This window comes from Stylophora pistillata, chromosome 4, assembly GCF_964205215.1.
Source record: "Stylophora pistillata chromosome 4, jaStyPist1.2, whole genome shotgun sequence".
NCBI lineage: Eukaryota > Metazoa > Cnidaria > Anthozoa > Scleractinia > Pocilloporidae > Stylophora > Stylophora pistillata.
Window position 1 is genome coordinate 29,273,671 of NC_142522.1, and position 22,281 is coordinate 29,295,951.

A 22,281-nucleotide genomic window follows, 5' to 3' on the forward strand; every position below is an offset into this window, starting at 1 on the left:
ACAATTTTTTTAAGACTGTTTGTTTGTACAGATTTCGGTACTTCTAAATTGAAGTTAACGTGATGTTAATTATGAGGTTCAGCTCAGGCATGCAGGGCAATCAACTGGCGCACTGTAGTGCAATCAAACAAAAAGCAAAGTTTATGTTAAAGCATGTTGGTTAAAATGCCAACATTTGATTCAAAAACATTATTTTTACCAAATGATTTGAAAATGTGAATTGGCCGCCGTAAACAGTTTCCAGAGCTGACGTTGCGAGCGTAGCCTTACCGCGCTCAGAGTGGATCGATTCGCCCTCCGCCTTGACGAAGGGCTTATGCTCAAAACGTCAGTTATAGCACAGGTGGCCCAAGCGTACTGTGTGTGATTTTGGGGTCTAAGGGCCATTAGCGGGAATACCTAACATATTGAGATCGAATTTTGAGCGTAAGTGTGAGCCGTTAAAAAAATATATTTTTTAAAAAGTCAAGAAACAATTAAAAAGAATAATAAAAGCGAGGAATAATGGTAACGTGTGAAGTCTCCTTACCATTTTCCGTAGCTGCTTTGTCGTTTTAGCGCTGTTTTGGCTACTTCTAAGAATGCCTTTCAATGTAATGCGTGTGGTGCTACCAGTCAACTGCCTGATAAAAAAACACATACATCCAGTTGGTTAGCAACACACGCATTACAAAGAAAGTCGACAACAGCTTTAAAACAACCGTTGGCAACAAAGTGGCTACGGAAAAATGGTAAGGAGACTTCTCAGGTTATAATCCTCGCTTTTATCATCCTTTTTAAATTTTCTTTATTTTTTCTTTTTTTCTTTTTTAACGGCCCAAGGCTTATGGTTAAAATTCGATATTAATATATTAGGTATTCCCGTTAATGACCTTTAGACCCAAAAATCACACACAGTATGCTAGGTCCTTGCATTGAGTGAATTTTGAGAATTTACACCTAGGATTTTCACCGAAAGAAAGGTTTTAGGAAACTTTTTCTTCTTCAAGTAGTTGTTTTGGTATATAAGGTCTACATTTAAAGTAAATGGTAAAAATTTGGTGGAGAGTATTCCTCAGAACCTCCTCACATCATCAAGAATAAAGGATAAAATTCTCATAGATAAGTTTCTGAGGAGAATTATAAGGGAGTTTTTGGACTGCTTTTGGATATTCTTCAATCTAAAGTTTACAGGTTTTAAACAAATAGGGAGATTTGCAGGATCTAATATACAAGATTGTGTGTTTTGCATTTAATAAAGGTTTTCGGTAAAATATGTCTTTTTTGCCCGTTATCGGAAGGTCAAGCGATTCATTACTCAGGAATAACATGATGAAGGCTGAATGACATATTTCGTGTACAATTTTAACCAAAGTCCAACTGTCATGATAACTATCAAGCGCGTGATCATAGCTCGGCCAAGGTGAAATTCTTTACTGATGAATCAATTCCTAAAAAATTAACTCGTGCCAGTTAGAACTTCTTTTTGGCAAGAACGTGTCAATTCCAGTCGATGCCTTCAAAGATTTTGTTCATTTTTTCATTTGTTTTCGCCGCTCATTGCTTCTTTAGTAAACTGATGGCTGGAGTAAGACAACAAGATAAGTCGCAGTATACCGTTGAATCGCCGTTTTCAAATTTTAATATCAGAAATAGCAATAAAAAATGATAATAATGATAACAATAATACTAAAAAAAAATAATAACAAATAATAATAATAACGACAAAAATCAGAACCTATTGTTCGAAACCAAAAGAATTCATGGAGCCCCAAACGTGACAGTGATACCCATCGTGGTGGTGCACTTCGAACCATCTCAAAAAACGTAGAGACCTGGTGTAGAGAGCCAGATCTGCGGCTATCCTCAGGACTGCTCATGCATCACGGAAAGCGTTGTGCCTGAGAGCAGCAGGAAGCCATTAGGACATAACTTTGAAGACACAGTAGGACATCAGAGAACTGGAAAGAAACGCGTGATAATAGTAACAATTTTATGGACAATTTCTTCGCTGGAGCCTTTCACGCCATCAAGTTGGATGGAATAAGTAATACAAATATACAAAGTGACTAAAAAATCTCAATTGGCAGGTGAAGGATAAGTTGGGTAATGACAATGCGCAGGAAGGAATTAAATGATCTTAAACTCGGCGAGACAGAGACCAAATCTAGGAAGTGGTGCCTCTGAGATGGAGGACAAGTTGGGTAATGACAATCCGCAGGTAAGGAATTAACAATTCATAGACAATTTCTTTCGTTGGGGCCTTTCACGCTCTTGCGCGCGTGGAACAAGTAATACAAATATACAAAGTGACTAAAAAATTCCAATTGGCGAGTGGAAGACAATTTGGGTAATGACAATGCGCAGGAAGGAATTAAATGATCTTAAACTCGGCGCGACAGAGACCAAATCTAGGAAGTGGTGCCTCTGAGGTGGAGGACAAGTTGGGTAATGACAATGCGCAGGAAGGAATTAAATGATCTTAAACTCGGCGCGACAGAGACCAAATCTAGGAAGTGGTATTTTAGGGCGAAGGGCTTAAACTCTTGACCAACGGATTACAAGTCCTGTGGTTCACCATCGGCCACGACACCTTTACGTAAGGGTAGCGTGTAAAATCATCTCTGAAGTGGAGGGTCACGTTATTGGTTCTTGCAAATTCTGCGCAGAAGCATTTTTTGACGGTCACTTATAACACTACTGTCTGAGACATCGACGCGACAAGACCGAGAAGTTACATAACATTGCAAGGAATTGAGGCGAACGGAAGGCTTTCTGAATTGTGAAGTAACAAGGCAGTTTACAGGTCAGTTATTTCACGTAACTCTGTGTTAGTGTTATACCGGTAAAAAAAATTAATTTTTTACATCCCTTTGGATTAAACACATTTAATACAAGATGGCAGTTGAAATACCCGGTGAACAGGAATCGTTTAAAATTGTGTCATTTTCTCTCTAATTTTTTTCGTCATACTTTAAAACAACGAATTCAACTAAACAATGAAAAAGAAGGTCTTACTTTGTTTAGTCCATTTTTTGATGATACACAAAGGTTGTTTAGATACCGTACTTCCCCGTATAAACCCCCGAACGCTTACTTGAAATTTCCGTTAAGTCGGAAGGGTGCTTATTGGGAGAGTGCATAATCACGGGGGCGATTAGTAAGCCTCTCCTTGAACAAACTGTAATTTTTTTGGGGGGGCTAAATCTAGCTCAAAAGAAAGACAAAACCTACAACACTATTCACGTAGACATAAGTTAATATGGTGATAGAAAAGTAACTGGAAGTGACTTTACGGAAAAGAAGCTATTCTCCTGGACTGATTCCGCTGCAGGTGCAGCTTGAAAAAAATATTGAAGTGGCAGTAGAAACAGGTTTCCGTTGTATCTCTACCAATTAAGAAGGTGAGGGAGGAGGAGTGGGAGCCTCTTACTCAATAGGGGTTCTTGTTTGAAATAATGACCTCGGGGGCGTCCATTATAGAGCTTGGGCGCTTATTCGCGAAACTGACGATCATGAACAACTGAAATCATTAATAGGATTAACTTTCTATTTAAATCACACAGGCAAAATGAAGTTCAAGTTTGCTAGTCGACAGAGCATTTCAAATGAGACCCACGCGAGACCAAGAGGATTAACTTGGCAAACGAGAGACGAGGATAGCTCCCAAAATAAACAAATTTCACCGGCTGACTACCATGCTGTCCTCAGTGATTCCGAACGGAGACTATGTAGGGAAATTGGTGGGGCTCTCAGAGCTATTGGTGACAACTTAAACGACAGCAAACCTAGACGTCATTCCAAAACATAGCAATGTTCCTTGGTGCCTATCTGATGAAAAGAGAACAGGGATTTGCGGGGCGCTATTGCAAAAAGCCAACCAAGCTTGTTTGGCCTAATCGGAGTGAACTTGTAGACTTACGAGCAGAGGCTCTGTGTAGATTTTTAATCGTTATTTACAGTAAATGTACAATTTATGAACATAAAATTTTTCCTGTATAATTGACTCAAGGTTGTGGAAATTTTTATCAGAAACTTTATCTTTGAAGTTTGCCGTACCTAGCATGCTGATGAAACAATAAAAAGAAACAATGATTGAAACAATTTATCGGAGAATTGCCAAGAAAAAAAATATCTGAGTTTCCGATTCATTCTTCATTAATTCATTTAGTACTTCGAAACCTTTAAAAGATTCTACAAGACTCAGTCCCAGCGTTCGTCTGCAAACTTTTTCCTGCCTTTAGTTAACAGCCAGCTAAGACAGGTGAAATAATTTGGCGACAAAATTAACTTTATATGGAAAAGGAACCAGGCGGCGGTACCTTGATACAACTACGATATAAGATATGAAGAAAGGGTGTACCTTGACAGTACTAAGACGGCTATGGCCTGTTATTTAAACAAAGTTTAGCCGTTGTTTTAATAACGAAACCGTGTTCTGAGCCATCTTCAAGTTAGCGGGACCTTTTATCTGACATTCGTTTTGTTGAACAGGGTCAAGAAAGCTAATAGTGTGAGGACATGTATTTAATTAATTTAACCTTCTTATAGAAAATTCCTAACGCCCATTGCTTGCGTGAAACCGCAGTTTGGCATTTCAACATGATAAAGACACTTTTTTTTTTGCAAACAGGTGTAACTTCATAATTATAGTTCAGAACCACTTAAACCTTCATTTCAGAATTACCTTAGAGCGCACATTATCGCTATTATTATTATTAGTTCTATTTTTATCATAATCATTAATGTCAGTCAGCAATGCATTTGAATGAGCTGATCTAGGGCACCGCACTCAATGCATGGAACATGGTTTCACTCACTCACCCATTTACCAACTTTACCAAAGGAAAATCCTACATGTTATATTGAGTACTCACTGAAGAGCCAGTCGGGAGCTAGAGGTACTGAAGGACCTAGGAAGATGCCCCTCCGAAAAAGTCTTACTCCCATTGTTTCAGAAAAATTTTTTTCACGTTTTTCGGGGACCACTTTCGTCAATGAGATAGAAAAATGTTACGCATTTTAGCAGCCGATGCATCTAAAGGTAATTTACTGAAAGTGAGCTTTGATCTAACTCTTGTGATTAATAATGATGTTAAAATTTGAAAAGGTCAGCATTACGAATTACATAACATTATATAACAGGGAATTAGTCAAATGATTAAAGTCAAAGCATTCTATTTCTGGGAAGAAAATGCAACTATTTTTAGATTTCCGGACGTAAACTCGTGTGACTGTGCGAATCACGATGTAACGCCCCCGTTTACTCACGTACAATGTGCAAAGCTTTCCAACTGAAGTAAACCATACTGATTACTACCTTACTCCCCACCCATCGACATAGAAACTTCTGATATCAGTCGAGAATCCCATTCCACGAGTGATAAGCGAGTACGTTTAATTCAACATTTTGCTCTGTAACAATTAACAATTCAATCTTCAATTTTTGCTTTCTCTACAGCTTGAAAAGTAATTATCTTTAGGGTCTAGCTAATCTATTATAGAGAATATCACATTTCACATTCACGTCTCATTCTCTACAAAAAATCCTCCGCTCGCCATCGGACGTCAACCGATTGGAGTGTCTTAGATGTTCGGCTGAATAAATGCGTCTTATTTGGAGAAGTTTGTGTCTCCTCGCATCAATGCTGCCGAAGCTTTGCACTGCCAAGCAAAAAGTCTAATATTCTGTCCAGGATGAACACCGCCACGAAATCCGCCAGCAGGACGTGCATGAAAGTTTCACGGAACTAACGAGATAAGTGAGAACAAGAGGATAAGTTCCGGTGAAAATCCTCTGTTTAAGTTAAGTTAATTTTCTTTTCGGGCTTCGGTCTTCTCCGGGAGGAACTTTGTAAGTGAAAGTCAAACAGTGAAAGTAAAACAGCTACAAATCTTAGTATCGAGCTTACAAAGTGACACGAATTTATACTAAATCTTGAATAAGTAATAAAACGTTAAAACAAAAGGAAGGACGCAAACAGCGACAGTACATTAACTTCTCACAGTACAATAGTACAACCAGCACAAAGTTTACCTTGGGAGGGAAGGACACGATTTCAAACTGCTGATTTATTTCGGGTACTGATCCCGTGATCATACACAAAATGAATCCACCAGAGGCTAACAAACTGTACAATAAGGCTTTATTCTCTAGCAGGCTCTCCATGAACGGGTGACCCTGTAAAATGCATGCGAAACAAGACGTTACGCGCGATGGACAACACAAAACAGTGATGCTCGGCAAACAACTGTCTTCTAACAAACTGCAATATCCTCGACTGCAGATGATTTTTGATAGGTTTGAGCAACAGAAATCACATGGACGCCCCATTTTAAAGATTTAATCTTTCAAGAAAGTGGAGGAACAAAAGGGATCAAAGACATCAAATAAACAATGCTAGGGAAGAAAATCTTTTACCCAACGAAAACTGCGCACATTTTTAATATTGAAATACTCAAGGGTTACACTAAATTATCATGTGACCCGAAGGGCCCTGTCCGCGCAATCCTATAGAAAACCGTAATGAACGTGTAATGAACGTGGCCGTAAGAGTTAATGAGAGTCGGTCCAGAAAAGCCGTCCGGCTCCGCATTCACGAAGCTCCGTTTCATTTTTTAAGAACGTAAATCCAAATTGTGGACTTGAACTTAAAAGAAAAGGGACACAAGATAAAAACTCGCGTTTTTAAGGTGAAATACTAAATCATTACTCAAACTAAAAAATTACGGAATTTTTTTTTCTTTTAATTGTAAACTCTACCTTCTAGTTGTCTAGCGCGCGCCCTTCTTATGTGTGCTATTGCGTCCTCTTTAGGTTCAATCTTAATTTAAAGTTTGTTTCTTCTTTTAAAAACCTAGTAGTTATATGATTTAGTGCCTACTGACTGACTTTGGTTAGGCTGGAAGGAAAAACAGTTAGATCTCGATCACTGCTGCGCTCGGTCTGTGTGTGATGACCTAGAACCAAACATTTTCTTTTCTGGCCCTTCCACTTGGTCAATAAGTACATAGTAACATTTTTAGTAAGTCCGTTGATTTAAGAAGATCTCCCTAAAGTATTCAAGTAACAACCAAGCTAGCAAGGCTTGAAGAAAGTGCTTTGTTATCTGTCTTTGTGTGACAGTACCTTATAGTTGATAGCGAACGTAGCCAGTTGCATAGCAATCGAGACGATGTAAACAGTACTGTTTACGATAGTCGGCTGAAATTTTGCTTCTAAGTCAACATGCTGCGAGTCCCTGCAACGTAAGTGCAAAAATGTTAGAACGCAGAGACAAAGACTTCAGCTTCAATCTAACGGACTTGAAAAAATCATACGAAATAATCGAAAACTGAAAACGCGATGACGTGAAGACTTCCGCAAGGAAGGGAAAACGCGATTGACTAGACTGCATTTCGGTTTAGGTTTCAGTGCACCGGAAACATGATGACAATCTGACTATAAAGACATTTCCTAAACAACAGTGGTTTTGCCTTCTCTAAAGTAAACTCAACATATACTCATAACATACAATACAATACAGTGTTCTTTACTTTAAGAGGGTAAATACATGATTAACCCAGTAAAGAGTTTTCTAACACATGGCCCTCTGTAAACCCACCCATCCCACCCAGGGGAGGACATCCATCACACAGTAATCTCGTGTGTGGGAAAATAAACGTCTCCTACCCCAACCCTGCAGGAGACGGGACCTCCATTTATTCGTCCCTATCCGAGAAGACTAGAATATCTAACCATTTCTTGATGTTATAGAAAGGCAGCAAACTCTTCTCAATTATTTTAAGACCCTGAGTGTTGGTCCGGCACGGGCTCGAACCCTCGACCTCCCGCACAACAGTCCAACGCTCTATCCATTGAGCTAACCGGGAGGCGGTTTATCAGCCATTCCTGGCCAAACTCGAATGTTATCGCATGAGGTCTGAAGGGGAGCTGACTCATTTATTTGTTATTAACCGTGCATTTCATAGCTTCAACCACGCTCTTAACTTGACACCGAGAAACACGTCACGTTGGTCTTTCAGCTCTTGTTTGTCATTTAAGGTGTTCAATAAGACGATGGTAATACTCACATGGTCGGGGTGAGACGCTTTGCTTGTTGTACCATAAATATGAGAGCCCAGAAGTGAATAGCAAACTGACTTAGTACTGTTACTATGGTATACATATTAAATATGTTTGGAAGAGGACGACGTTTAGAGAGGATCGAGAGAGGCTGAAAGAGACGTATGAAAATCCGTGAATATAGTGGTTTCACATAAAATCTAAAGGTTGGAATATCTGTAAGTCTTCATGTGACAGGCAAGAAAGTGGCGTTTAATCACATTAAATCATCATCAAATTTCACGATATGTTTTCACCCATCGGGATGGGTACCCGGTCACGTTTCTCTCTACACTGTTCAACATTTGGCACGCCACTCACGACAAGAGTTCACTCGTACCAACTCATACAAATAGGCGCTCGGAACCTAACCACCCCTTTACCCTTTTATGTAATAATGCTGTGTTACTAAAACACAGCTCGGACCCCCTACCGCCCCCCTCACTCATCGTCTTCCCGGTAAACTAATCTTTCAAGGGTGGACTGCAAAGGACGTTAGCTTAACCCAGAAGTGATTCATTTGTACCTCTAAAATACTTTTACGGTACGCTATCCACGACAGAGCGCAACCTTGCTCTCACGCGAAATTCCTTTTCATAATCTTAGACTAATCTTAGACTAGAGGAAAAGTAAAGCTCCTAGGAGGGAGAATTGTGGATCAGATCTTGCTAATCAAAGGAAGGGGGGGAGAAGGGCGAGTGTTCTTAATTGTAGAGGGGAGGGCAATGGAATTTAAATGTAAGGATGTCTTGCAGCTGCACTAATCGATATCTAAGCGCCATATCTATTTTTGTAAGAAGTAAAAACCATTATTGGTGCATATTAACTGGCATCAAACTCCCCGACCCCCACGACTGAGCTATTTGTCGTTTTCTCACCTTAGAACGTGAAATAAATAGAAAGCAACCAGCCAATAGAACGCCTTGTAACGTTGCCTGTCTGTAAGAGAAGCACAACATCGAGGATTATAATACTAAATCATTACTTGGCGTACCTGCCCTAGGACAAATAAACGAGGAATGACCTCGGAACGCTTGAATAGAGTTAGCATCAACTACTAACTCTGGTCTTCAGCAGTTGGAAATTAGCGAGTCATACTCGATAGGATTGGATCTTGTATATCAAGTTAAAAAATTAAACAAATTTCGCCAACACGAGCACGGCGGGCTTCTCTAGTCAGTGGTCATTGTCCCCCGCGCAGGCTCATATGAAGCTTTTCAACTTCGTTACAGCTGGTATTTTGAAGATCTCGAGAATTTTGGCAGCAGCCATTCTTCTGCAGCAAGGGAGCACTATTCTATCTGAGGGGGGGGGGGGGGGGGGTTCGCTGGCACAGTGGAGGCCTCTGGATATCCCAAGCGTCTTCCTTTCATCTAAGCCAGGCAGGGGTCAAATGAAGAAACATAAACTCGAACTTACCCATCACTAAACTTAATTCCATCTAGATACAACACACTTTGACTGTAGGCCAGCACGAGTGCGTTTAACGCAAGAATCTTGAACATTTGTAGAGTGGTGACCAGTGTGCATCGACCTTGTTTAATGATGTGACAAACTGTAACAAACATCAATTAGAAGACATGATCAGCTGGAGATCAGTGCTTCCTCGCTACCTTCTTTGCATTACATGATGTCTGCCGGGGCGTATAGCGAGATGATACGCTACAAACAAACTAGCGAAGCTTTGAAAAAAAGTACCTCATCATAGTGATTTAGACGTACGTCAACAAGCCGGTGATCAGAGTTACAGTCGACGTAATGGGAAAATACGTCGTGATGTAACATGACTAAACAGTCAAACTCCATCTGAGCCCATCCATATTAAGTCTCGTTGCGCAAAAAAGAAATATTTGTAAGGCCGAGCAGGACATAAGAAAATATCAAAGGGATTCATTTGATTAGTCAATATGCTGGCGCCAACTTTCTGAACCAATTAGAATATATTGAAACAATATCATTGTGATCCAGGATAACTCTGGAGAGTCATCTGGAAATCAGCATAGATAGTCACCCAGTTGTATTTAAATAAGCGGACGACTCTACTCTCATTGTTCCCGTTTGGAGTAATGGCCACTATCGAACGGATTTGGTGGATCAGTTTTAGTTCGGTCCAAGGTAAATAGTAGGATTTGTAATCCGTCGAAATGTAAAGAAATTGTTTTTCACAAGAAAGGTTTTATTCAGGATATTGCGCAAGTTGATAACATTCTGCAATGCACGGAGCTGCCCATTTTATGATGATGACTTCCGCACAGTTTGTCGAAACGTCAGTCGCTACAACCGACAACAGTCCTTCGCAGGACTACACTCACCCGGACGATCACACTACACTTTCACAGATTTAAGAATGTTTTTGTAAATAGCCTTTTTTTTTAAATATAATCTTTGGTCTTTCTATTATTTGTATATAGTATGTCTTATGTATTTTTTATCTTTCTATTATTTGTATACAGGATGTCTTATGTATTTTGTTTACTTTCTATAATTTGTATACAGGAGGTCTTACGTATTTTAGACTCAAAACAGCTGTTGTAACTTAAGATATGTCTTTTTATGTCAGGAGAAGTAAAGATTGATTGATTGATTGATTGATTGAGTCAGATGAGAATTTCCCAAGTGCTTTAGAAAATGAATGAAAGCAGTTTGTCTTTTACTAACCAGCCATGACAGATGATAGTTTAGAGGTGAAAGGTGACGCAATTGAGGCATCTCCTAACCGCACAACTTGAGGTTGATCCGCCTCGTCGATCTGCTTTAACATCTCCTGGATTTTTTTCTAAAGACAACACAACAAGTATAAAGCTGTCTTAGTGGAGACCAGAGAGACCAATTAGAACAAAAAAACAATGCAATGTTGCTAAACAGAGTTGCATAAAAAAAATACCCAGGTAAGCTTGTATTACATCTTCAAGTTCGATGACTTATTTAGTTTTCGCCCTTGGAAAACGTCATATGATTTCCTTAAAGACAAAAAACTTCGAGGGTGCGATATCTGATGATGAATAAATCACAAAATAACAAGCAATTGATGAAGTCTTTTCGACTCATCGAAAGTCGATAGACCGTGCCGAACATGCAGAATGCAGTGTGATAAGCAAACTATGCCATCGCGGAATCTTTATAACCCTGATGGGGGCTACATAGCAAATGCACCTTCCTCTGGTTTTCACAGCGCATTTTGAAAAATCTGCGTTTGCTGATCTCTGTTAATTCGAAATAACTACATCAAGAGGGTAGTTTGGAAAATTTGGAATGCCTGAATTCGGAACCGGAACCGGAATACTCGGAATACCCGGAATTTCCGGAATGACTGAAAATAATAAATTTAAAAAAAATAAAAGTAAATTAAAAAATAAATAAGAATATTGATGATTCAAATTAATGATAACTTCACAATTTAATTAAACAATTTAATACGGAATTTTTCTCTGAGGGTCCTAAAAAGAAAACACTTACCGGCACTATTCATGGAGATGCACGTATTAGAATTTAAAAAAGTCTGCGTCAGGCCAGTAGCCCATACAGCCTAAGCGACGAAATATTTGTATTCTCCCTTCCCCCTGGATGGGATGCTAGTCCATCACATGGTTACTCCCCGTTTTAATTTCGCCTCCACCCATTTACACACCTGTAGGATGTCTAGGGCGCCATGACCATTAGGCCGCCACGCTTTTCCTGACGAAACCATTGCAGAAGATTAAACAAATGCAACATTTCCAATGAGTTTAATAGCTCAATTGTAAAAAGCTCCGAACTATTACAAATTAATACTCTACCTTAAATAATTATCAAACACGCATGGGGAGCTATCAAAGCGGCGACCATTAAGACCAGCCGTCTACAGTTAAAATTGAGAGATCGTCAGTTACTCACACCTTTTCGCGTATATTATATGTACCTTGAATATATAGCTTTGAATATAAACCTTGTAATGATGGATTCTTCTAAACAAGGTTTATATTCAAAGGTATATATAATAAACGCGAAAAGGTGTCGAGTAACTGACAATCTCTCAATTTTAACTCAAGACGGCTGGTCTTACTGGTAGCTGCTTTGATAGCTGCCAACGCGTGGTTAATAATTATTTAAGGTAGAGTATTAATTTCTAATAGTTCGGAGCTTTTTACAATTGAACTATTAAACTAATTGGAAATATTGCATTTGTTAAATCTTCTGCAATGGTTCCGGCTGGAAAAGCGTGGCGGCCAAACGGTCATGGCGCCCTAGATTAGACATCCTGCAGGTGTGCAAATGGGTGGAGGCGAATTTAAAACGAGGAGTAACCATGTGATGGACTAGGATTCCATCCAGGGGGAAGGGAGAGTAGAGATATTTCGTCGCTTAGGCTGTATGGGCTACCGGCCTGACGCAGACTTTTTAAATTCTAATACGTGCATCTCCATGAACAGTGCCGGTATGTGTTTTCTTTTTTAGGACCCTCAGAGAAAAATTCCGTATTAAATTATTTTATTAAGTTGTGAACTTATCATTAATTTTAATAATTAATATTCTTATTTATTTATTTATTTACTTTTATTTTTTTTTTAAATTTCTTATTTTCGGTCATTCCGGGAATTCCGGGTATTTCGAGTATCCCGGTTCCGGTTCCGGTTCCGGTTCCAACTTCCGGTATTCCATATTTTCCAAACTACCACATCAAGAGTTACGTCCAAGTACATGGACAGATTATCTCGAAAAGATAACGAAGTATCTTATGACATCTCACCTGTTGTTCTTGTTTCATATTGGAGGCAGTGTCATCCCCCCTGGCCACAGCACGCATCTTAGCTGCTCGTGAGGCTCCTTTGACAGGTGCAGGGGGGAGATGTCCTCTTGAAACTATCTTGATAGAATCGTTTTTACTTTTATCGTCTGTTTGTGCCTGTAAGTAGGAAGGACAAATAATAGTTATTGCTTGTTCCATAAACGACTACGGAAACAAGTATCGCGTGAAGAGTCATTTTTAACTTAAGTTGTGAAAAAGTATTGGTACAAACGGGCTATATCGTCTCACATTTAGTGTTATTGCTTTCTTTTTCGGTAGAGAGGAATTTTCCATCCGCACAAAAAAACCTTGGAGAAAAAAAAAACTTAGAAAAGCAAGAATAAAAAAAACCTAGAATATGTAATTGGGGACGGAAAAGATTCTCACAGTCTGCTTAGACAAACATGAAAATTTTGAGCAAAAAATTTCTAAGTTGATGAGCGACATAGCCCTTTGTAATAGAGCTAGAGACGAATGTCTGTGGCCAGCTGTCATTTCCCTTTCTCGCTTAATAAACACTACTAAACTTATACATAAGAGACTTTACCATCATTACTCGAGAGAAAATCTAACAGTGTGTTGCGATTTTCTGCCTATGCATCAAAACGCGAGATATAAACAACACTTATACTCTGACTATATCTCAGCTAGTACTATAGAGACAGTCCGACTGCTTGTAACGGTTTTTTCACAACGAATCGAGGCGTATAGGGCAAGAAACTCCCAAGAAAAAAATTGGAATCGTACACTTACTGGTGTGGATTGTTTTTCTTCTTTGGATTTGTGGACACTCTTCTTTCCAGGTTCTGGTAGTTTTTCGGGTGCGCCGGCAAGCAGGGCCACACCTGAAAACATAATTTAACTTTTAACTTTAAATATCTGATGAGTAATTCTCAATCGAAATGTACTCTAAAATCATCTGGTTACTCAGTTGACAATAATTCTGGGTAGCTGTACACTTATTAGCTACACAACGCCGAGAGGACTTGGGACAGGTTCGTTACATCAACCTTAAGAAGCAAGAGGTCTTACCACAGTGCGCATGCTTGAGTGCTCCAACATCATTGGTCCCGTCGCCACACATTAAAGTCACAAAACCTTTGCTCTTAAGTTTGGTTATGACCAGTTCCTGAGTGAGGCAAAGGGCAGTTAGTAATAGAGAAAATAATTACTCTCTATGAACCAATTTGTTGTAGTGTTGAACTTACTGTTGTGTTACCTTTTGTTTGGGGGCCACTCGGGCAAACACTTGTATATTCTGAACAATGGCGTGGAAAAACTTTGATAATTTCTCTGTAGATTGCAAGTAGGAAAATGCCTGCAAAATTAATGAGCAAACACTGTTACGTGACCCATACGATTCAAGTCGAAGCAAAAACCACAAAGAAGTACACAAAAGTAAATTACTTCGCCAGTGACACACAGATCAAATTTGGAAGTCAATTCTTTGATACCACCAGATGGAATGATGGGAAGACTGAAAGAGCGATCCACTGGCTGCCAGTGCCATTCGCTTTCAACTGTATGCCGAGAGAAAAACGGGGACCACAGCCATTAAAGAAAGAAACAAATGCATCTCATTTATTTAGCATATCATCTGTACTCAAACTCATATACAAGGAGAAAAGACCCACTAAAACTTTCTTCCCTCCCGTGAAGTGGCTTCTCAGTTGAGTTGATAACAGTGCCCATCTGATATCTGGAAAGCACTAGTTTAAGCCTCATCGAGTCGTGAGGCTGAATTTTTTAATCAAACGTTACTCGCTAATTAAGCACTAGCAAGATAATTAATACAGGATTTTTCTATGAATACTTTCCTTTAGTGTAGGTTTTGATCCGTGGGACTAAACGAAGTCGTCAGCTGTTAGCTATAACTTGTATTCGGGTCGGTTACGTAACAAAAACAGAGACCTCTATCGATTCACGGTAACCAAAGAAAATACTAGATCACCATTGGGGAATATGGATAAAAGGTGGTGGTGGTGGTGGGTCCCTTTTTTCTCAGTCAAAATAACGCAATAACCCTCTGAACTCTAGGGGGGAACCAAAAAGGAATGTTTCCATACAGTGTCGTTACATTTTAAAATGAAGGGTGATGAAAAATGGAGCAAATTTCAACCGAGGGGGATTTCGAATGACTGAACACCCAATTCTCAGTGCTCAAAGTTTAGTAAATGTCTGTTAGAGAGTGCGGAGAGTCAATGCTTCGATCTTGGGAGTGAAAGAGTGAACACCACAACGACAGACAAGAGGAGACTTTGCCAACAACTTAGCCATTTGACATTTTCAAGTCTCCGAACGAAAATTAAGAAATCGCGATAAACTAACGAGGATATGCGTTGACATGACTAGAATGGATCAACCACTTCAGACATCGACATAGTTTAGAGATAAAAAATACAAAAGAGAACTCAGCAGACATTACCATGGTTATTTGTGCTCTCTGGTGGTGACAAAACTACTATTTCGCGCCTGGTGAGCCGCAGCTCGCGTGCCACGTGGCATGCAGTCAGCGGATTGTCTCCGGTGATCATAGTCAGCTATTTACAGAAAGAGATATAGTCACAAAATAAATGTACGTATCGAGGAAGTACAAACCTTAAAAACGAAGGTCATAAGCAGATGAATCATCAGTCACTATTTAGGTCGAATGGATGTCTGCAATATCTTCTGAAATACCTGGTTGCGTTATTAAACTTGTCTATGGTTTACTAGTTGTTTAAAGACTCTCTGAGACTCTTTGACTCTTTACTTGAAGTAATGCAGTACTGCTATTTGCACTTGTAGAATGAAGAGGTTTCAATAACTTCTTCCCCAAGCGGCTGCTTATGGTTGCAATTGGTGGCTGTACCCGGAATTGGGGCCGAAATGCAAAACCCAAACACGAGTGCCTGCTCGCAAGTTCAACAGACAGCGGTAGGAGGTCTTATTAGAGAGATTTAGCACACGTTTACGTGAAATGGCAAACCTCAGGTTGCCCTTTCACGTTTCACGTAAAATAGCGTGAACCTTGCTGCTTTAGCTTTGCGTGAGCTCGCGTTATGGTAGATTTGAAGGCGCCCTTGTATGACTTACTAGGAATAGTTTTGGCGCCCTTTTTCCGATAATTGACTTCTACTCTGTGACAGAAAAAGTGAAGAAAATCTTGCGTACACGGCAAATGCGAAACACGTTACTCTTACGTAGAAACGGCAAAGCGCAACCGGCAAACGTGAAAAAATGGCGGGAAAAACAAGGTCACGTGGTCAGTCTTGTAGCTCGCGTTTCACGTCAACGCGGTGCTAAATCTCTCTTGGCAGAGGTAGACCGTTGGTGATGGGCTTTTATTGAAACCCCTGATAGAAAAACTGGTGAACTCTACGGAAGTGTAACGGTACAACATAACACTTCTCTTACACTCTGAATCAATCGTGGATCCTTACATGATGTGATGATTCTTGTATCTGTTTAATGGCTGCTTTAGAGTCGGTCTTCAATGGACACGCGATCACAACAAATCCCGCGAACTGTAACTCACATTCACATTCCTCACGCTTCATATCACGGATCTATCGAGCGGAATTAAACAGTTAATGATAAGTATCGATCTACACGGACGTTATCTTCATAAACAATGCAACGTTGGAGAAAAGATCGCACGAAAAGGACAACAGTCGGGAACCTGTTTAACAAGATTCACATCAGTTTCCCGTCAACCTTCTTTCCGGCAACCCTCGTTTTCCGAAGACACCTCTTCATTTCCACTTGAAAATTATTTCGGATTACTTCATATTTGGTTAAAAAAAAAGGATCTATACTTCTAGGAACGAGTTTTGTATTGGTACTTTACAGAGCAACATTTGAAATAAAGTCGATCACAAGAAAGTAAAAGAATAGTTCGTAAAAATTGTCATACCTCCCTCGCCGCTAACTCTCCTATCTTTTTGTAGCCCAGCGCCAAAACTCTGGCTCCTTGACAAGTAATTCTGTGGTAAATGGCGTCGTAATTCCTAGGAACTGTCTTGTACTGGAATTTATGACGTAAAATAAATATATAAATACAGTTTCGGTGAACAAGACATCGCCCTGATAACTACCGATTATTCGAGGCTCATGGCCTGTTCTTGAGCCACATAGAAAAAAAAACGAAGAAAAATTTCACACTAAAATCAGCCAAGACTTGTAGAAGATACTTTTACACGCTAAGGATGCAGCACTTCAGGGACACTGCATCGCTAGGCATGTCTTAAAAAAATTCCACCTAAATTTTCATAGCTACTTAAATTACAACATTTGAACCAACTCTTACCATCGGTCTCAGAGTTTCAGGAGCTCCTTTGACGGTCACAATGTATTCACTAGAAGAAGAGCCGGAATTTTGTAAAGATACAATGGCTGACATTCTCTTCAGAGCGCTAGAGAAATGATGGCGGTGCACAATGCGCATGGAAATACGTCTACCTTTGTTTGGCATAACGATGTCACCTGTAGGGAGAAAAGTGTTCAAAGTCATAACAATTGCATTGAGTGTTGTGTAGATACTATCAAGACAAGAAACCCACTGGGACAAGCTGAATGACAGAGTGACCCTTACATAGCCGTGAGAGGCAGAGTTAAATGATCCGTTTGTTCAACCCATGAATGAAGAGGGTAAGTTTCTAATTAAAAGAAACTGTGGTGCTGTGCCAGTGAGTAGAGCGGGGGGTAGAACAAGATAATTTGGTTTTATCAACTGAGTTGACATTGTAAATTTACCACCGTAAAGACGGTTTCCCAAACTTACTTTTCGAACGTTAGCCCTTCGTCAGCGCAAAAGACTTACGACTAACACTTGTCAAAAAGTCAGATTGAGAAATCTCTCTACGGTAGCCAACTCATACAATGACCCAGTTAAACGAACCTCCGGGGGGGAGCAGCACGAATAAGGGTAAAGGAAGCGTCAAATCCATTGTAAAACCAATCAATAAGCACTCACACAAGTACGGAACTATGGAACAGTCCGTGCAACTCAATAAACAAGAGACGAAGCTTTTGTTTTCCTTTTTACTTCTTTCTTTTTTAACAAGCAATAGTACGCTGGGCTGAACTGGGAACAGATGATTCTTACCTCTCGTTAGCCTCCAATCAACTGCTTGTAAAACGGCCTTTTCAAGTGGATCACCCACTAGACTATCATCTAGGAAAGCTAGCGAGTGACACGAGGCCAGCACATGAGCTGTATCATCAGGGATTTCACTCACTGCACACACTTCATCATCATCTCTGCAAGCAAGAAAATAAGTAAGTTACCAAGCAATCCAGCATCAAAAGTGAGGAAACTGTCTACAGAGCAAACCCCGCTGAATTGAACTGCCATCTGAAAAAGAATCAGTTCACGAATAGTCGGAGTTCGGGAGTGCTGATAGAGCATGACCGAGAATAAAGCTCTACAGGAAGTGGCATGAGCCCGAGACAGAGGGGAATCATATTTTTAAACGATTCACAATTGGCGAGATCGCACTGTACTGCCAACCCCTTGGATGCATCATGAGTTTCAATGACTTTTTCCATAAGCGGCTGCTGATGGTGTAATTAGCGCCTGCGCCGTAGAGAAGAAACCCCAACACGAGAGCCTGCTCGCAGGGCAAACACACAAATTAACCTTTTAACCCCTTGGAGTGACAACATCTAATTTCTCCTTACAATATCACCCCTGTATTACACATTGTGGCCATGAGAATAACGAAAATGATCACCAACTAAAGGAGCTTTAGATTGTTAAACAAATTCTCCTTGTCAGCACCTTAAGAAATGTAAAGAGAGTAATATAGAGAATATGCATACTGATGTTAGAGGGTAAAGGGTTTAAGGGTCTTTAAGGCGGCAGTGAACCACCAGTTAACGGCTTCTACTGAAACCGCTGAGCTTAAAAACAAACAGAAGCATAACATCATCATTCTATTCCTTATGCATACCTAGCCTACTTCCTTTAGCTTTAAGAGTTATGACACTTCGAAGACATTAACAATTATAACTTACTTGAGCCCTGCAACTCCCTGTACAATCAGGTTATCACTTGTTAAAGTTCCTGTTTTGTCAAAGCAGCACACATCAACTTTTCCAGCAAAAGGAATTCTGAATGGCTCTGTACAATAAACACCTATAAAAGAAAAAAAAAAACAACATCCGCAACGTTAGAAGGTAAGAAGGAGCAAAGTACTGTTCCCACGTCCTCACCTTACCTAGTTTTTGAAGAGCCATCAGTGATGAGTTCACAGCAAGAGAGAGTTCAATTGGAAGTTCTGGTGGAACCACCGAGGTTAAGATAAGGGTGCACTCCAAGAAAAGCTTGTAGCGATTTCTCTTGGGATCCTCAGTACCTGAACAACACAGAGAAATGAACCAATCTCAATAACTAAGTAGAATCATACAGCATCTGCCACCACTGAAGAGACCCTTTCACACGAGACAACTCCCGGAAGTGATTAACATGAAACCTCTTCCTAACATAATTATCCATACGTTATCCAGAAAACAGGTAACGAGAGTACTCAAACTTATCAGGCAGAATCTTATTCTGCTCTAACACCAAATTCTCACAGCTAATTTACCAGGAAATGTGTAGCAGTTGGGGGGGGGGGGGGGGGGAGAGAATTAAAAATCAGATCTTAGGAGTGAAAGAGTTAAATACCATCTAATAACAGACATTCTTAAAGGACTCCGATATACCAGGCAATTTTATTCTTCTTCTTGCCTTTTACCACAAAAGCAAGACGATACAAATCGCCAAATTGTTACCAAAAGTATCACTTGATTTCACTTCAAGCAACACTTATTACAATAAATATACCATGAAAACGTTGAACAGGTTCAACGAACATTGAACATGTTCTGTACTTTTTCAGCGTCAAAATTACATCATCAAAGTTATAACTACATTATTACCAATACCTACATGTAGTACCTAAAATGAGGACAAAATGGTTTAAGTGTGTAATGGCAAAGTTATTGTGAAAGAAGTGATCTGGAAGATGTGAATTTGATATGAAATTAAGTTAAACCTTCAGATATCGAACAAATACATGTGCCTGCTTACTTTTTGTCTTGTAAAAATTCCCTGTGTTGTTTAAGCTGATAAAAGATTTTAGTTTTCCGCTGCAAATTTTTGAAAGGGCTTCTTGAGGTTTCAATCTTAAAAGCGTTTCAAATTTCAGGGGAAAAATGGCCTAAAATTGGTTCAATCTGCTTACCTTTAACCCAGACATAAGCTGCTGCTGAAACAGCAAATATCAACAAAAACAAGATGAAGAGAAATGTCTCCAAATTATTAGCTGTGACTCGCTTCACACCGAATAAAATGGTCCGCAGAAGTTTTCCCTGTCAATTACACAAAGTCACATTTAAGAACCTCAAAATAAACTATTTAATAAAGTTTCTATTTGGTTTAATTTGCCACAAGTTGACAGAGATTCACTATATTAAGCTACAGACTAAACAAGACAGGTATTTGACCCAAATACCAAATACTGAAAAAAAAAAAAGGCAGCAAAAGAGATGCAAATGTAGAGTCAATAGGGAATTACCACTACCATGTACTCAAGGCTTATGGGTGATAGAAGGAAACCATATCAATTATTTTTGGTAAGCTTAGTTTGTGCCAGTGTTTTGCCTGCCACTTACAAATATCCCTATCTGTGCCGAATACAAACTGAAAAAGGGGTTTACATCTTATGTCATGATAGTTTCAAAATGCATAGCCAATGGTCATTTTAGAGTATCTTACCTGAGATGTATTGAACCCTGTCCTTAAAACATAGGCAATAGTTCCATTGTCAGGAGCTAAGGAGGTAAATACATGTATACAGAGTCAATAAGATCAGTAATACTGCACGAAGTGTCCATCAATAGCCACAGCAACAGCAGTAATAGCATACGCTTTGACCTAAATTTGAAATCATATTAAATCACACAATACGAACTTTACTAGGAGCCACAGCATTAAGAGATAATTTGGTTTCATAAACTGATTTGATAAATAAATGTTAGGTGGCCACCATGAGTATATGCAGTCTCTGAAGCTAAAGTTTCAAGCATTAGCCCTTTATCAGAGTGAAAAAAGGAAAAGTAGGATGGGTGTGGATTAGGGTGACCTTGAGTATTAGTCAGTGTATGAATTTTGAAAAATAATTATAATTATTGTCAAAATTGTACAATTTTATTGTTGCTTTCTGAGTCAGTCTTCTCCATTCTTGGCCACCTTTTCCTTTTTTGATTTTTTCTTTCCATTTTGACCTTTATCTCTCTTTCCATTTTGACCTTTATCTCTCTTGCCAAACTGATGTGCTGCGCCTTCCTAGATTAAAATTTGCTCTTAGCAGAAAAAAGACTAGACACATTCTTATGAATAGGCATTATTGCAGATCCAAAACTCTTCTTTGTTAATCAGAAGATTCTTTAAAATAAATGTCAAATTACCCTGTCAAATTATTGTAAAATACCTTTCAATCCAGCAGATATCTTTGGTGGAGGAGAATGCTGCACAACCTTTGTCCCTCCTGACAACAAATGCAATTTACTGTGTTGCTCCAAATCAAACACTTCATCACCAGGCAGATCCTTGACTGGCTCCTGAAAGTGATGAGAAATTCTGTAAGAGGCCCACACTCTGAACAAAAACAGCGAGTTGCACTTTGGGAAGAACCCTTGCCATTGGCTTCTGTAAACTTCAGCAAGTGCATAGAAATGTCTAGAACAGTCAGGCAAAACATTTTATAATAACTAGTGCCTGTCAGAGAAGAAAAGTAGTCAAACAAGTAACTCTATACCCCAAAGAATTGATTTTTACTCCAATTTTTACTGACATCACAATTTAACAGTCCAGTCCAGTCCAGTCTACATATTTACACATGCAAGTTTTACCCTAGTCCAATTTCTAAAGATACATTGTTCTCTTTATTGTTCAAATCTACAATTATTCTTGTATTAAAAATACACAAGTATGGACATTGTACCTTCATTTGAGGGACAGACTCCCCAGTAAGCATGGCTTCATCCACAATACAGGAACCCCGCAGTAGTACCATATCACATGGGATCAATACATCAGAATTTTTTGGTCTACCTGTTAGAGAAAAATAAGAACAGTAGAATGTTAAGAACCGAAAATTAACTGGAAGTGAACAACTTAACCCCCCCCCCCCCCGGAAAAAAAAGAAAAATTAAAGTCTCCTTAGAGAAACCTCGTGGTATGAAGTTTTGGTGCCCTTGACATAACCTGCAATCTGGCTTTCTTTGGAAAGTTTTTTTGATTGTGAGCAACAAGTGCTGGCACAATTATCGTGTTTGTAAGCATTTTGATGGAGAAAAATTGTCTGAATGTGTGAAGAATTTGTTAACATACAGCATTGGTTTGCATTGTCCAATGTCGCGGGTGGAATAAGATAAAATCAACGAAGTTTCACGCTAACCAATTTGC

At 39.4% G+C, this 22,281-nt stretch overlaps 1 protein-coding gene across 1 annotated transcript in view; it reads right to left on the bottom strand.

Annotated features, from left to right (window-relative positions):
* Positions 1-5,358: 5,358 nt before the first annotated feature.
* The window catches only part of LOC111319143 (endoplasmic reticulum transmembrane helix translocase), a 23,334-nt gene continuing 6,411 nt past the window's right edge, over positions 5,359-22,281 (bottom strand). Inside the window, exons 7-29 of the mRNA XM_088757168.1 lie at positions 21,818-21,927; positions 21,305-21,434; positions 20,590-20,645; positions 20,057-20,183; positions 19,049-19,186; positions 18,846-18,966; positions 17,935-18,089; positions 17,137-17,312; positions 16,744-16,854; positions 16,271-16,396; positions 15,274-15,388; positions 14,256-14,368; positions 14,068-14,166; positions 13,881-13,977; positions 13,602-13,693; positions 12,810-12,965; positions 10,742-10,859; positions 9,503-9,638; positions 8,962-9,022; positions 8,053-8,195; positions 7,109-7,220; positions 6,017-6,160; positions 5,359-5,729 (exon numbers count right to left, since the gene is read on the bottom strand). Coding sequence (XP_088613294.1) covers positions 5,622-5,729; positions 6,017-6,160; positions 7,109-7,220; positions 8,053-8,195; positions 8,962-9,022; positions 9,503-9,638; positions 10,742-10,859; positions 12,810-12,965; positions 13,602-13,693; positions 13,881-13,977; positions 14,068-14,166; positions 14,256-14,368; positions 15,274-15,388; positions 16,271-16,396; positions 16,744-16,854; positions 17,137-17,312; positions 17,935-18,089; positions 18,846-18,966; positions 19,049-19,186; positions 20,057-20,183; positions 20,590-20,645; positions 21,305-21,434; positions 21,818-21,927 — 2,744 coding nt within the window. The 3' untranslated portion in view covers positions 5,359-5,621. The remainder of the gene's footprint in view (positions 5,730-6,016; positions 6,161-7,108; positions 7,221-8,052; positions 8,196-8,961; positions 9,023-9,502; positions 9,639-10,741; positions 10,860-12,809; positions 12,966-13,601; positions 13,694-13,880; positions 13,978-14,067; positions 14,167-14,255; positions 14,369-15,273; positions 15,389-16,270; positions 16,397-16,743; positions 16,855-17,136; positions 17,313-17,934; positions 18,090-18,845; positions 18,967-19,048; positions 19,187-20,056; positions 20,184-20,589; positions 20,646-21,304; positions 21,435-21,817; positions 21,928-22,281) is intronic.